The sequence below is a fragment of the Schistocerca serialis genome, chromosome 1 (assembly GCF_023864345.2).
Source record: "Schistocerca serialis cubense isolate TAMUIC-IGC-003099 chromosome 1, iqSchSeri2.2, whole genome shotgun sequence".
NCBI lineage: Eukaryota > Metazoa > Arthropoda > Insecta > Orthoptera > Acrididae > Schistocerca > Schistocerca serialis.
Window position 1 is genome coordinate 175,017,075 of NC_064638.1, and position 12,371 is coordinate 175,029,445.

The 12,371-nt window shown below is 48.0% G+C and overlaps 1 protein-coding gene across 1 annotated transcript in view; it reads left to right on the plus strand.

Annotated features, from left to right (window-relative positions):
• The window catches only part of LOC126458290 (uncharacterized), a 148,663-nt gene that overhangs the window by 94,471 nt on the left and 41,821 nt on the right, over positions 1-12,371 (plus strand). Inside the window, exons 5-7 of the mRNA XM_050095261.1 lie at positions 11,419-11,557; positions 11,629-11,786; positions 12,112-12,311. Coding sequence (XP_049951218.1) covers positions 11,419-11,557; positions 11,629-11,786; positions 12,112-12,311 — 497 coding nt within the window. The remainder of the gene's footprint in view (positions 1-11,418; positions 11,558-11,628; positions 11,787-12,111; positions 12,312-12,371) is intronic.

The following is a 12,371-nucleotide window of genomic DNA, read 5'->3' on the forward strand; positions in this document are numbered from 1 at the left end:
CATTTCCTTTACAATACCCCTCCTTATCGTCATCTTTCCCTGCTGCCCCCTCCTTCCCCTCTCTCTGTTTTCTTATTTATATCAAACTGGCTATCCTCCTGGGTTCTTATATTCCTTGCAGCTTTGTTCCTCTTGTCTATTCTTTCATCCTTTTTGGCGTTTCTAGTCCCCCCTTGGGTCTGATATCCACTTCTAAATTTTCTGGCTTTAGTGTGAGCCATTAGGGGAAGAACTTCCTCCCTAGCATCTAGTGTGGATTCCTCCCCACCCCCACCTTTCCCTCTTCCATCCCAGCTGTAGCCCCCCCTCTACCTATTGTCAGCAGAATGTGTAGCCAGTCCGTGTGGTGGGACTGTTATGTACCCATATGGCTGAGCCACCTGCCAACATAGGGATCACACTACTGTTACCTGAGCTGTTGCTTCCCCATGTATGCCAAGGAGTAGTTTCTTATCACGGAGCATCAGAACTCCTGGCAATGGCTGTTGTGAAAGGTGGCTCTTGTTGTGGCTGGGTGGTATCCATGGCGGGGAGCCCTTGATCAAAGTGGGTGGTATCCTGCTGGATATTTGACGCATGAAAAGTATCAAACTGCAAAAATATGGCTGTTCTCAAATGGCTGTCTCTTTGAATGGTACCAGATCATTAAATGCTGCTTTGCATGACCTTGCAGACTTTCCATCCTTGGACACATTCTGGGAGGAGGACCAGGCTTGCTGTCTTGGGATGAAGTACTTTCTATGCTACCTGTTCTGTACTAGGAAGGATGGGGGCATATTCACTGCCACAAAGCCTTTGTTTTTTGTGGGAAATATTGAGAGAAAGTTTGACAATGTTGAGTCTCTCAGTAAGATTCGGTCAGGCTTCCTATTGATCAAAGCCTCTTCTGCCACCCACTATGCAGCTCTTCGTGCTTGTGATCATCTTGACAATGCCTCGGTGTCTGCTACTCCTCCCAACCTCTGAATATTGTCCAGGGAGTGAGTTTTCATAGGGACCTCATCCTTCAAGCTGATGAACTCCAGGCTAATCTGGAGTGACACAGCATTCATTGTGTTTGATGTGTGCAGAAGGCTTGTCTTAACTGCACCAATATTGGTGCTTTTATTCTAGCTCCCAGAGAAAATGAAGAGTATATGTTACCAATGTGATTTGAAGCCATACATCCTGTCACCCATGAGCTGTTTTCGGTGCTTATATTCTGGGCATATGGCTTCTTTCTCACTGTATGGTTGACCCTCTGTGTGGTCACTGGGCTCCCAGTCCATGAGGGAAGCCCCTATGTTCTGAATGTGTAAATTGTCATGACTGCCACTTTCCATGCTTGCTACATTGCCCAACGTACAAGAAAGAAAGGAAGATCCAAAAGTATAAGTCCCTGAATTGTCTGTTTTATACTGGGGCTCGTCAAAAATATGAAAGACTCCACCCTGTGTCATCTTCTACTTTTCTCTCTGTTACATCCTTCTCCCTCCCACTTTCTCCTTATGCTGATCCCATTCCCCTCTCCTGCTCCCCTGCAAGAAAATAAATCCTCTTCTCCAGGTTTTATGGTTTTATCTGCTTTTCGATTGGCCTTACCCAGTGACAACACATTATTGCTGTCTTTCTTGACCTGATGAACACCTACATCACTTGGCAACACCATATCCTCACTATTCTGCATGAGTGGGGTCTTCAAGGGCCTGCTCCTGATTTTTATATGGAACTTCTTGTCGCTCCGCACTTCCAGAGTTTGCATCAGTGCTTTCCACAGTGCTTTCCGCAGTGCTTTCCACATAAAAGGAAATGGGGCTCTGCAGGGCTCTGTCCTGAGTGTCCCACTCTAATTGCCGTCAGTCGTCTTGCGCTAACAGTAAGGTCCTCAGTATATCCCCTCCTATATGATGATGGTTTTTATATTTCCTTCTGCTTCTCTTCTATTGGCGTGGCTGAATGCCAGCTGCAGGCAGCCATTAAAGAAGGTGCAGACTTGGGCCCTCACTCATGGCTTTGTTTTCGGCCATAAAGACTTGTCATGCATCTCCGTAGTCATTGTACTGTCCAACCCCATCCAGAACTTTACCTTGATCACCAACTACTTGATGTAGCAGAGATTTAATGCTTGTTGGGACTGGTCTTAGACATCCTCTTTCTTGGCTTACCCATTTTCATTCAGCTTAAGGGCAAGTGCTTGTGGCATCTTTAATATTATTCAATGCCTGAGCCACACCAACTGGGGTGCTGATCATCCTACACTACTGCAGCTGTACAAAGCCCTTGTCTGGTATTGACTGTGGGAGCCTAGTGAATGGCTCAATATCACCCTCCATGCTGCATTGCTGGATCCTATCCAGCCTTGTCTTTTAGCCTGGAGATTTTTGTGTGTTGCAGAGTGGCTGACTCATCCTTTTTTATTCTTGTGATCGCCCAGTCCATGGCATCTGCTCTATGATTTTTTAATACCTTCCTCTACCTTTCCTTTTAGTGTATGTTTTCCTCTTTTGGTTTGCTTCCTTCATTTTCTTCTTCAGTGTGGTCTGTGTTATTTTTATGCCCTTTTACTTTCCCAAACTCTTTCTGGGAATTGCTTTACCCTGAGGTGTGTTTGCATGAGGAAAAGGGGACTGACGACTCTGTAATCTGGTCCCTTTATACCCCAAACCACACAGCCAACCTCTTCTATGGCTCCTGCTAGGAACGGGCTCCCTCTTTGAACACTCCGCCCTGGCGTTCTCAAGATAGGAAGACTGCAACACCGGGTCAGACAAGGGACCCACACACTGAGAGCTCTAGCCACTCGCTCTCTACATCGCTGCCACCTTTTCTTTTATTGACAAAATTTCCTCCCTCCCTCCAAGGAGGAGGATGAAGTAGTGGTCAAAGGACAAGGTTTCTCCAGCATCCCAAGAGCTTCACTCCCTCCCCCTCACTCCAAATTGGACCTAGTTTTTATGGATGTCACCCCATCCTAATTGATGACCATTGATCCAGTGCCATGATCACCCCCTAGGCTTCCAAATGTTTAACCTGGACACTATAATCCAGTGAAATTGCAATGGATATTAGTCACCTGTCGGAAACACGACGACTTGTTTCCTCTTATTCTGCATTCTGTCTTGCTCGTCAAGAAACACACTTCCATCATAACTACTCTCCAACATTTCTTGGTTATCAGGTGTTCTGTCGGAACTGTGCTGGCCCCGGGATAGCATCTGGGGAGGTCTGTACTTCGGTTTGCCTGTATGACGTTAGTGACTGAATCCCCTTTCATACCAACCTGGAAGCAGTTGTGATAACAGTGCAAATGACTCCAGCAATGACCATGTGCAATGTCTACATCCCGTTAGGTAGGCAAATTCCTTATGTTTAACTGCATACAGCAACTCTGGCACTTCGACAGGTAGGGGTCTTGTAATTGACCAACTTACTACAGACTTTGATTTGCCCCCTGCGGGTCCGGGGATTAGAATAGGCCCGAGGTATTCCTGCCTGTCGTAAGAGGCGACTAAAAGGAGTCCCACCCCCTCAAGGGGGTCGTTAGCACCTGCGTCCGGAGACGGACGGTTCCACGACCTCTATTTGCGGTCATTTTGCTTTTTCACTTCTCGTTTCTTCCTTCCTTTGGTTGGTTCCTTTCTTTGCTCTTTTCCACCTCACTGTCTTCCTTACTGTTTCCTTGCCTTCTTCTCATTACCTTCTTCTCCTTGCCTTCTCATTACCTTCTTCTCCTTGCCTTCTCTGGTCTCCGCCTCGGCGTTTGAGACAGTCTGTCCTCTCTCTCCCTCTCTCTCCTCCTTTTCCTCTTCTTCCTTCCTCCCTGTGCGTGCCTGAAGGCCGACCCACGCGTTCGCACGCGTAGCCGGTGACGGGGTAACGCGTAATTCCCCGCCCTGGGTAGACATGTAAGGCACGCGCGTACCCCCTGGTAAAGGCCAGGCCCGGGGAGGGGTGATTGCCTGAGCTGATACCTTCTGACCATGCCGATTGGTCCCTCCGTCTGGTTCTCGGGAGGTGTGACCTGAGGTGTAAACATTCACCTAAGGCGGGAGTGCCCTCTGAGAGGGTCCCCACAAGGAAGGAGCGCGCCATCGGAGACGCTGGCAATCATGGGGGATTCCTCCGCAATGGATTTCACTCCATCTGTCTCGACTTCTGCCCAAAAACGGAAACGTGACCAGCCATCAGTGACAAAAGTACTACTGCCTACCCCACAGTTCCTCGTTGTTTCTCGATCTGAGGACGGACAGGATTTTTCCTCTGTCAACCCTTTCGTTATCCAGAAGGGTGTAGATGATATAGCCGGATCTGTCAAATCTTGTACCAGGTTGCATAACGGTACCTTATTACTAGAAACTGAGAGCGCCTTTCAGGCACAAAAACTGCTTCGGGCCACACTCCTGTACACGTTCCCTGTGCGGGTGGAGGCTCACCGCACTTTGAATTCGTCTCGTGGTGTGGTCTATACTAACTCCCTCGACGGACTGACTGACGAGGAGATTCAATCTTTCCTCGCTGAGCAGGGCGTGACGGCTGTCCATAGGGTCATGAAAAAGGTCAACAGTGACCTTGTACCGACCCGGACACTTTTCTTGACCTTCGCTAGTGTTAAGCTGTCATCGCGCATCAAGGCGGGCTATGAGGTTATTTCTGTTCGCCCCTATGTCCCGACACCTACGCGCTGTTACCAGTGTCAGCGTTTCAATCACACTCGACAGTCTTGTTCCAATGCGGCTAAATGTGTCACTTGTGGCAGGGATGCCCATGAGGGTGACTGTCCACCTCCGTCTCCTCGTTGTGTGAACTGTCAGGGTGACCATGCCGCATCCTCCCGCGACTGTCCTGTCTATAAGGAAGAATGCTGTATCCAAGAAATTCGGGTCAAAGAGAAAGTGTCCACCTCGGCTGCTCGCAAGCTATTTGCTAGTAGGAAGCCCACGCTGCTCCCAGCGGGGAAATACAGTACTGTCCTCGCCTCTCCTCAGACTACCAGGGAGGTGGCAACCCAGACATGCGATCTGACCTTCAGCACCACGGTCGTCCGTTCGGCCAGTGCTAAGATCGCCCGGTCGACGTCTCCTCTTCCTTCCGTCACCCCTCAGACACAAGCACCTTCATCAGCTTCTGCCAAGACGAAGACCCAGAAGTCAGATGCACGGGCCTTTAAGAAGGAACCGTCCCGTGCAGACCTCCTATGTACCTCGACCTCCCACCCTTCGACCGGTACTTCCACTAAACGACCTTCCAAGAAGGCTCCTAGGAAGCACAGTTCTCCTTCTCCGCCGTGGCGCATTTCTTCTTCTGCGCCACGCAGCGGTTGCCGCCCCAGGCCGTCATCCGTTTCGCCTGGCCGCACCGCTGGTAGCCGAAGATCTGGCTGTTCACCGGCGGAGGAAGCTCCCCCTCCCGGCCATCTTCCCAAGATGGCCGATGAACCTATAGACCCAGTGGACGAAGACTGTCCGCCTACTGATAGCGGCGGCAGTGCTCGCTCGAAGCCAGGCCCTCCGCGGCCTTCGAGGTGACCCCTTCTTTTATCTTCCCTTTCTTACGATGGCACTTATTCACTGGAATATTCGCAGCATTCGCTCCAATGAGAGGACTTGAAGTTGCTGCTCCGCTTGCACCGTCCGCTCGTCGTAGCCCTCCAGGAAACGAAGCTACGCCCATGCGATCAAATTGCCTTGGCACACTACACCCCTGTGCGTTTTGACCTACCCCCTGTGGTAGGAATCCCGGCTCATGGAGGGGTTATGTTGCTGGTCCGGGATGATATTTACTATGATCCCATCACGTTGCACACCGGCCTGCAGGCAGTTGCCATCCGCATTACTCTCCCCACTTCTACATTTTCCATTTGTACCGTTTACACTCCATCGTCATCTGCCGTTACCAGGGCAGACATGATGCAACTTATTGCTCAGCTACCTGCACCATTTTTGTTAACTGGAGACTTCAATGCCCACCATCCCCTTTGGGGTTCTCCAGCATCCTGCCCGAGGGGCTCCCTGTTAGCAGACCTTTTCAACCAGCTCAACCTTGTCTGCCTCAATACTGGCGCCCCTACTTTTCTTTCGGACACATCTCACACCTATTCCCATTTAGACCTCTCTGTATGTAGTCCCCAACTTGCACGCCGGTTTGAGTGGTATGTACTTTCTGATACATATTCGAGCGACCACTTCCCGTGTGTTATCCATCTCCTGCAGCATACCCCCTCTCCATGCTCCTCTAGTTGGACCATCTCCAAGGCAGACTGGGGGCTCTTCTCTTCCAGGGCGACCTTTCAGGATCAAACCTTCACAAGCTGCGATCGTCAGGTCGCACACCTCACGGAAGTCATTCTCGCTGCTGCTGAATATTCCATCCCTCACCCTAGTTCTTCTCCACGTCGCGTACCGGTCCCCTGGTGGACTGCAGCATGTAGAGAAGCTTTACGTGCTAGTTGACGTGCTTTACGCACCTTTAAACGCCACCCTACAGTGGCGAATTGTATCAATTATAAACGATTACGTGCTCAGTGTCGTCTTATTATTAAAGAAAGCAAGAAAGCCAGCTGGGCTGCTTTCACAAGCACCTTCAACAGTTTTACTCCTCCTCTTGTTGTCTGGGGTGGCCTGCGCCGGCTATCTGGCACTAAGGTCCACTCACCAGTTTCTGGCTTGACGGTCGCGAATGACATCCTTGTGGCCCCTGAGGATGTCTCCAATGCCTTCGGCTGCTTTTTCGCCGAGGTTTCGAGCTCCGCTCATTACCACCCTGCCTTCCTCCCCCGCAAACAGGCAGAGGAGGCTAGGCCACCTAACTTCCGCTCCTCGAATCGTGAAAGTTATAATGCCCCATTCACCATGTGGGAACTCGAAAACGCACTTGGCCGATCATGGTCCTCCGCTCCAGGGCCTGATTCTATTCATATTCAGATGCTGAAGAACCTTTCTCCTGCGGGTAAAGGTTTTATTCTTCGTACTTACAATCGCATCTGGATTGAGGGACATGTTCCCGCATGCTGGCGCGAGTCTATTGTTGTCCCGATTCCTAAGCCGGGGAAGGACAAGCACTTGCCTTCCAGTTATCGACCCATCTCGCTTACCAGCTGTGTCTGTAAAGTGATGGAGCGAATGGTTAACTCTCGATTGGTTTGGCTGCTCGAGTCTCGACGCCTACTTACCAATGTACAATGTGGATTTCGTAGGCGCTGCTCTGCTGTTGACCATCTGGTTACCTTGTCGACCTCTATTATGAATAACTTCCTGCGGAAGCGCCCGACCGCGGCTGTGTTCTTTGATTTGGAGAAGGCTTATGACACCTGTTGGAGGGCGGGCATTCTCCGCACCATGCATACATGGGGCCTTCGCGGTCGCCTCCCTCTTCTTATTCGTTCTTTTTTAATGGATCGACGGTTCAGGGTACGTGTGGGTTCTGTCCTGTCAGACACCTTTCGCCAGGAGAATGGGGTGCCACAGGGCTCAGTTTTGAGCGTCGCTCTCTTCGCCATCGCGATCAATCCAATAATGGATTGCCTCCCAGCTGATGTATCAGGCTCCCTCTTCGTGGACGATTTTACCATCTATTGCAGCACGCAGTGTACACGTGTCCTGGAGCACTGTCTTCAGCGTTCTCTTGACTGTCTTTACTCCTGGAGTGTCGCCAATGGCTTCCGTTTTTCTGCCGAGAAGACGGTCTGTATTAACTTCTGGTGCTACAAAGAGTTTCTCCCACCATCCTTACGACTCGGTCCCATTGCTCTCCCAATCGTGGAGACAACAAAATTTTTAGGTCTTACATTTGACAGGAAACTTAGCTGGTCTCCACATGTGTCATATTTGGCTGCCCGTTGTACCCGTACTTTAAATGTCCTCCGTGTTCTCAGTGGTATGTCGTGGGGAGCAGATCGAACCGTCCTGCTTCGTCTATATCGGTCGATCGTCCGCTCCAAGCTGGATTATGGGAGCTTCGTATACTCCTCTGCACGGCCATCCATCTTACGCCGCCTCAACTCCATACAACATCGGGGTTTACGACTTGCGATTGGAGCATTTTATACTAGTCCCGTAGAGAGTCTTCACGCTGACGCTGGCGAATTGCCACTCACCTACTGGCGCGATATACTGCTTTGTCGGTATGCCTGCCGGCTACTGTCAATGCCCGACCACCCGTCTTATCGCTCCTTTTTTGATGACTCTCTCGACCGTCAATACGGGTTGTATGTCTCTGCCCTGCTACCCCCTGGAGTTCGCTTTCGTCGCCTCCTTCACCACCTTTATTTTTCACTCCCTGCAACCTTCCGAGTGGGCGAGAGCCACGCGCCACCTTGGCTCCAGGCTCAGGTCCGCGTTCACCTTGACCTCAGCTCGCTCCCAAAAGAGGTTACCCCCAGTTCAGTCTACCACTCCCGTTTTGTTGAACTTCGTTCAAAGTTCATCAATAGGACCTTCATTTATACAGATGGCTCAAAGACCAATGACGGGGTCGGGTGTTCCTTTATTGTCGGGGCACAAAGTTTCAAATACCGGCTCCATGGCCATTGTTCGGTCTTCACAGCTGAGCTCTTTGCCCTCTACCAGGCTGTTCTTTACATCTGCCGCCACCGACATTCTGCTTACGTCATCTGCTCCGATTCCCTGAGCACCATCCAGAGCCTCAGTGATCCGTATCCGGTTCACCCTTTCGTGCACCGGATCCTACGCTCTCTTCAGCAGCTGGTGGACGTCGGTTCTCGGGTTAGCTTTATGTGGGTCCCTGGCCATGTCGGTATCCCTGGGAACGAAGCTGCAGATGCCGCGACCAAATCTGCGGTCCTCCAACCTCGGACAGCTTCTTGTTGTGTCCCTTCGTCGGATTGTAGCACGGTAATTTGTCGGTGCATTTTATCGCTGTGGCATGCTGATTGGGCTGCACTTACAGACAACAAGCTTCGGGCCTTGAAACCTCTTCCCACGGCTTGTACGTCCTCCTCCCACCCTTCTCGGCGGGAGGAGGTCGTTTTGGCCCGGTTACGCATCAGACACTGCCGGTTCAGCCATTGCCATCTGCTGACGGCTGCGCCGGCGCCGTTCTGCCCATGTGGGCAATTGCTGACGGTCCGCCACATTTTAATTTCCTGTACAGGTTTCAACACACTGCGTCTCGATCTTAACCTGCCATGTACTTTAGAAGCTATTTTAGCCGATGACCCACGAGCAGCTGCTCGTGTCCTTCGTTTTATCAATTTGACACACCTCTCTAAGGACATTTGATTATGCTGTTTTTTAATCCTCTGCCTATCAGTCTGTCTTTTATCATGTTTTCCCTTTTAGTTGTTGTTTTAAACTTGTGCCTCGCAGTGCATTCTTAACGTAGTAAGGGCGCTAATGACCATTGAAGTTGTGCGCCCTAAAACCACAAAAAAAAAAAAAGACTTTGATTTACGTATCCTCAATGACAGTTCCCCTACCCAGATCAGTGCCGCTCTTGGCACCTTTGCTGCTATTTGTCACAATATCCTTCCCTGCTCTTACGGCTTCACCTCACTGGTCACCCCACGAACATCTTTGTGACAGTGACGACTTTCAGGTGATTCTGGCCACTGGTATGCACTTAGACACATCTCTCGAATTGCATTTGTGCAGTCATGCAAGATCTGACACAATTCTTCATGCCACTGGTATTGCTATCCTACTATCCACAGGTTCTGCTCGTTGTTGACAGGTATGGTTGTGGTCCAAGGACGTAATAGTTGCTGTCCAGGATCAACGACAGGTGCTACAATGATTTAAACAACACGATTCACAGACCGACCTTATCACTTTTAAGCATCTCCATGCTGAGGCTCACTACCTTATTAAGCAGAGTAAAAAAAGAATGCTGGCAGTGCTATTTTTCCTCTTGGGGATGTATGTCTCTCCATCCTAGATTTGGTCAAAGCTCTGTAGCCTTCTGAGCTGTCAGTGACAATCAACTGTCGAGGGTCTTATCCTACAATGTGCTCTGTATTCTGATCGATTGTTCTTGCAGAACACCTCGCGACACTTCATGACAGCATTGGTGTCCAATCCCATCCTGCAATGTTTCTCTGACAAATGAAGAGTTGAAGAAACTCCCCTCTGCTTTTGCCCCCACCAAGCTGAAGCCTGTAATTAACCACTCACTGAATGGGAATTCTTACATGCTCTTTCCTCTTCATATGACATAGCCCCAGGCCTGGATTCCATTCACAACTAGATGATCAAATACTTGGATGTTACCCAGAGGCAGCATCTGCTCAGGGTCTTCAACCACATTTGACTCACAGGTGTCTCCCCCTCGCAATGGTGAGACAGTGTAGTTATCCCCATACTTAAGACTGGGAAGAAACCAATATCTCTTGACAACTACAGACTGATTAGCCCGTGCATTCATGTGAGACACACTGGCCTGACACAAGGCCTTACGGTCTGGGGTGCATTAAGCTACAACTCTCACTCATCTTTGATGTTCATAGAACTAGCATTTGATACATGCAGAATGTTGTTCAATCTGTTCTTTCACCAGTCTTGTAGCAGGAAGGTGATGTGTTGTAGCAACAGGATAATGCTCACCTACACATTGCCCATGAAATTCAACATGCTCTGCAAGAAGTGCAGCATCTGCCCAGCATGATTTCCAGACTTCTCCCCAGTCAAGCACATGTTGGATACAATGGGATCGGAAGCGACTCATCATCCAACATTTCTTTTAGAACTACATGAACAGGTAAAGCAGGTATGGCATAATGTATCCCAGGACAGTAATCACCATCTGTACGACTGACTGGACGCCAGAGTCAGTGCCTGCATTGCCACCCAATGAGGCTACATCGCACATGAATAGGGGTGTCTTTCAAAATGAATCAGTTGTGCTAAAATGAAGATTGTGATCGATGTCACCACTTTGATCTCTAGGAATTACAGCTACTATCAGGAGGTGTTAGGTACAGAATCTTCCACATGTGGGCAGTGTTTCTTCATACTTCTGAAGATGATACAGCTCACTACAGGTACGTATGTCCTCATAGAATGCAAAGAGCTGGCTCAAACTGCCATTCCTTCCTTCATAAATCATAGGTGTAAATATCAGTAACAATGAATCTTTGAGTCTGGTCTGGAGGCCTGCTCGGATAGTTTAATGGTTAATGTGGCTGCTCATAAGCAGATAATCTAGGTTTACATTATGATCTGGTGCAAATTTTAAATTCACTATAGACAATGCAGGTTCAGCATATCCAAAAGGTCTGTACTGGTATTTCATGTCACTATTTTTATTTCATCTTCATAGATCCATACATTTCAGTGCGTGTATATCATTCCACACATGTAAATTCGACCCATGTCTCTAAGATATGGACACTCTACTCAGACTTCCAGTCTTTAATTTATGCAAGGCAGCATATACTAATTGCTTTCTATGTATACTCATCTGTAAAAGTTTTTGCTTTCTCAACAGGAATATCCTAAGGACCTACAGTATTGTTGGCTCAAAGTCCTCTCTGACTACTTTCTTATGAAAGGCAAAGTTAGAGGCCATAGTGCAACTGCTGATTTTACTGAAGAGGTGGAAAGGGCAGATATCTATGCTATTGGAGGTATGTGTTACAATAAAATGTTGGTAAATACTCTTGAAGAAAATTATTAACTGTGTAAAAAAATTTTTTAGGTTTTGTATTGGGTGGTCTTTCCCCAATGATCATTTCACAAGCACCAGACAGATTCCATATACTTAAGGCCATTGGTGAATTATCTCCAATGGAGCTGTTGCAGTCGATGAATAATGAAAACCCAACGGATTATGCTGAACTATTTGTTGAGAAACATGTAAGTTACATTGTATATCAACTGACTTTAATGTCGAAGTAGTAAGCATTCATAAGAAATAACGAGAACTAGATTGAGGTTCATATCAGTAGAATCAAAATGTTTTGCATGTTTATATCTTTTTTATGTGCTTGTCATATAATCTGCTGTGCAAGTTAATATCTTGAAGGCATTTGTTTTCTGTTTCTTATATTCCTTGTTATTTAAATGTTTAAACAATCACTTGCTTTAGTGATTAATGTTAGTTTTAGTGCACTAGTGTGTCAATAATTTGAAACTGTAGTAGTTAAACAGACATATAAAGTTACTAGTCATGTTTATCCAGATTACAGGTCAAACCATTGAACTTAATGATTTATTAAACATGGGAACCCTCACCAATTTTTTGAAAGTCAGTGACATTAACAAAATTCAGCCTAAAGCCTTCAAATTGTTTTTAGAAGTTGTTCCACAGGAAAATAAAGTTTTGTGCACCTCCTCCATTGCAATGGAAGCTTGGTGCAATCTAATAAATGAAACATTTGGGTAAGTTCAGCATGGTATTATCCTGTATAATTAATAGCATGCATACTAAAATATAAATGT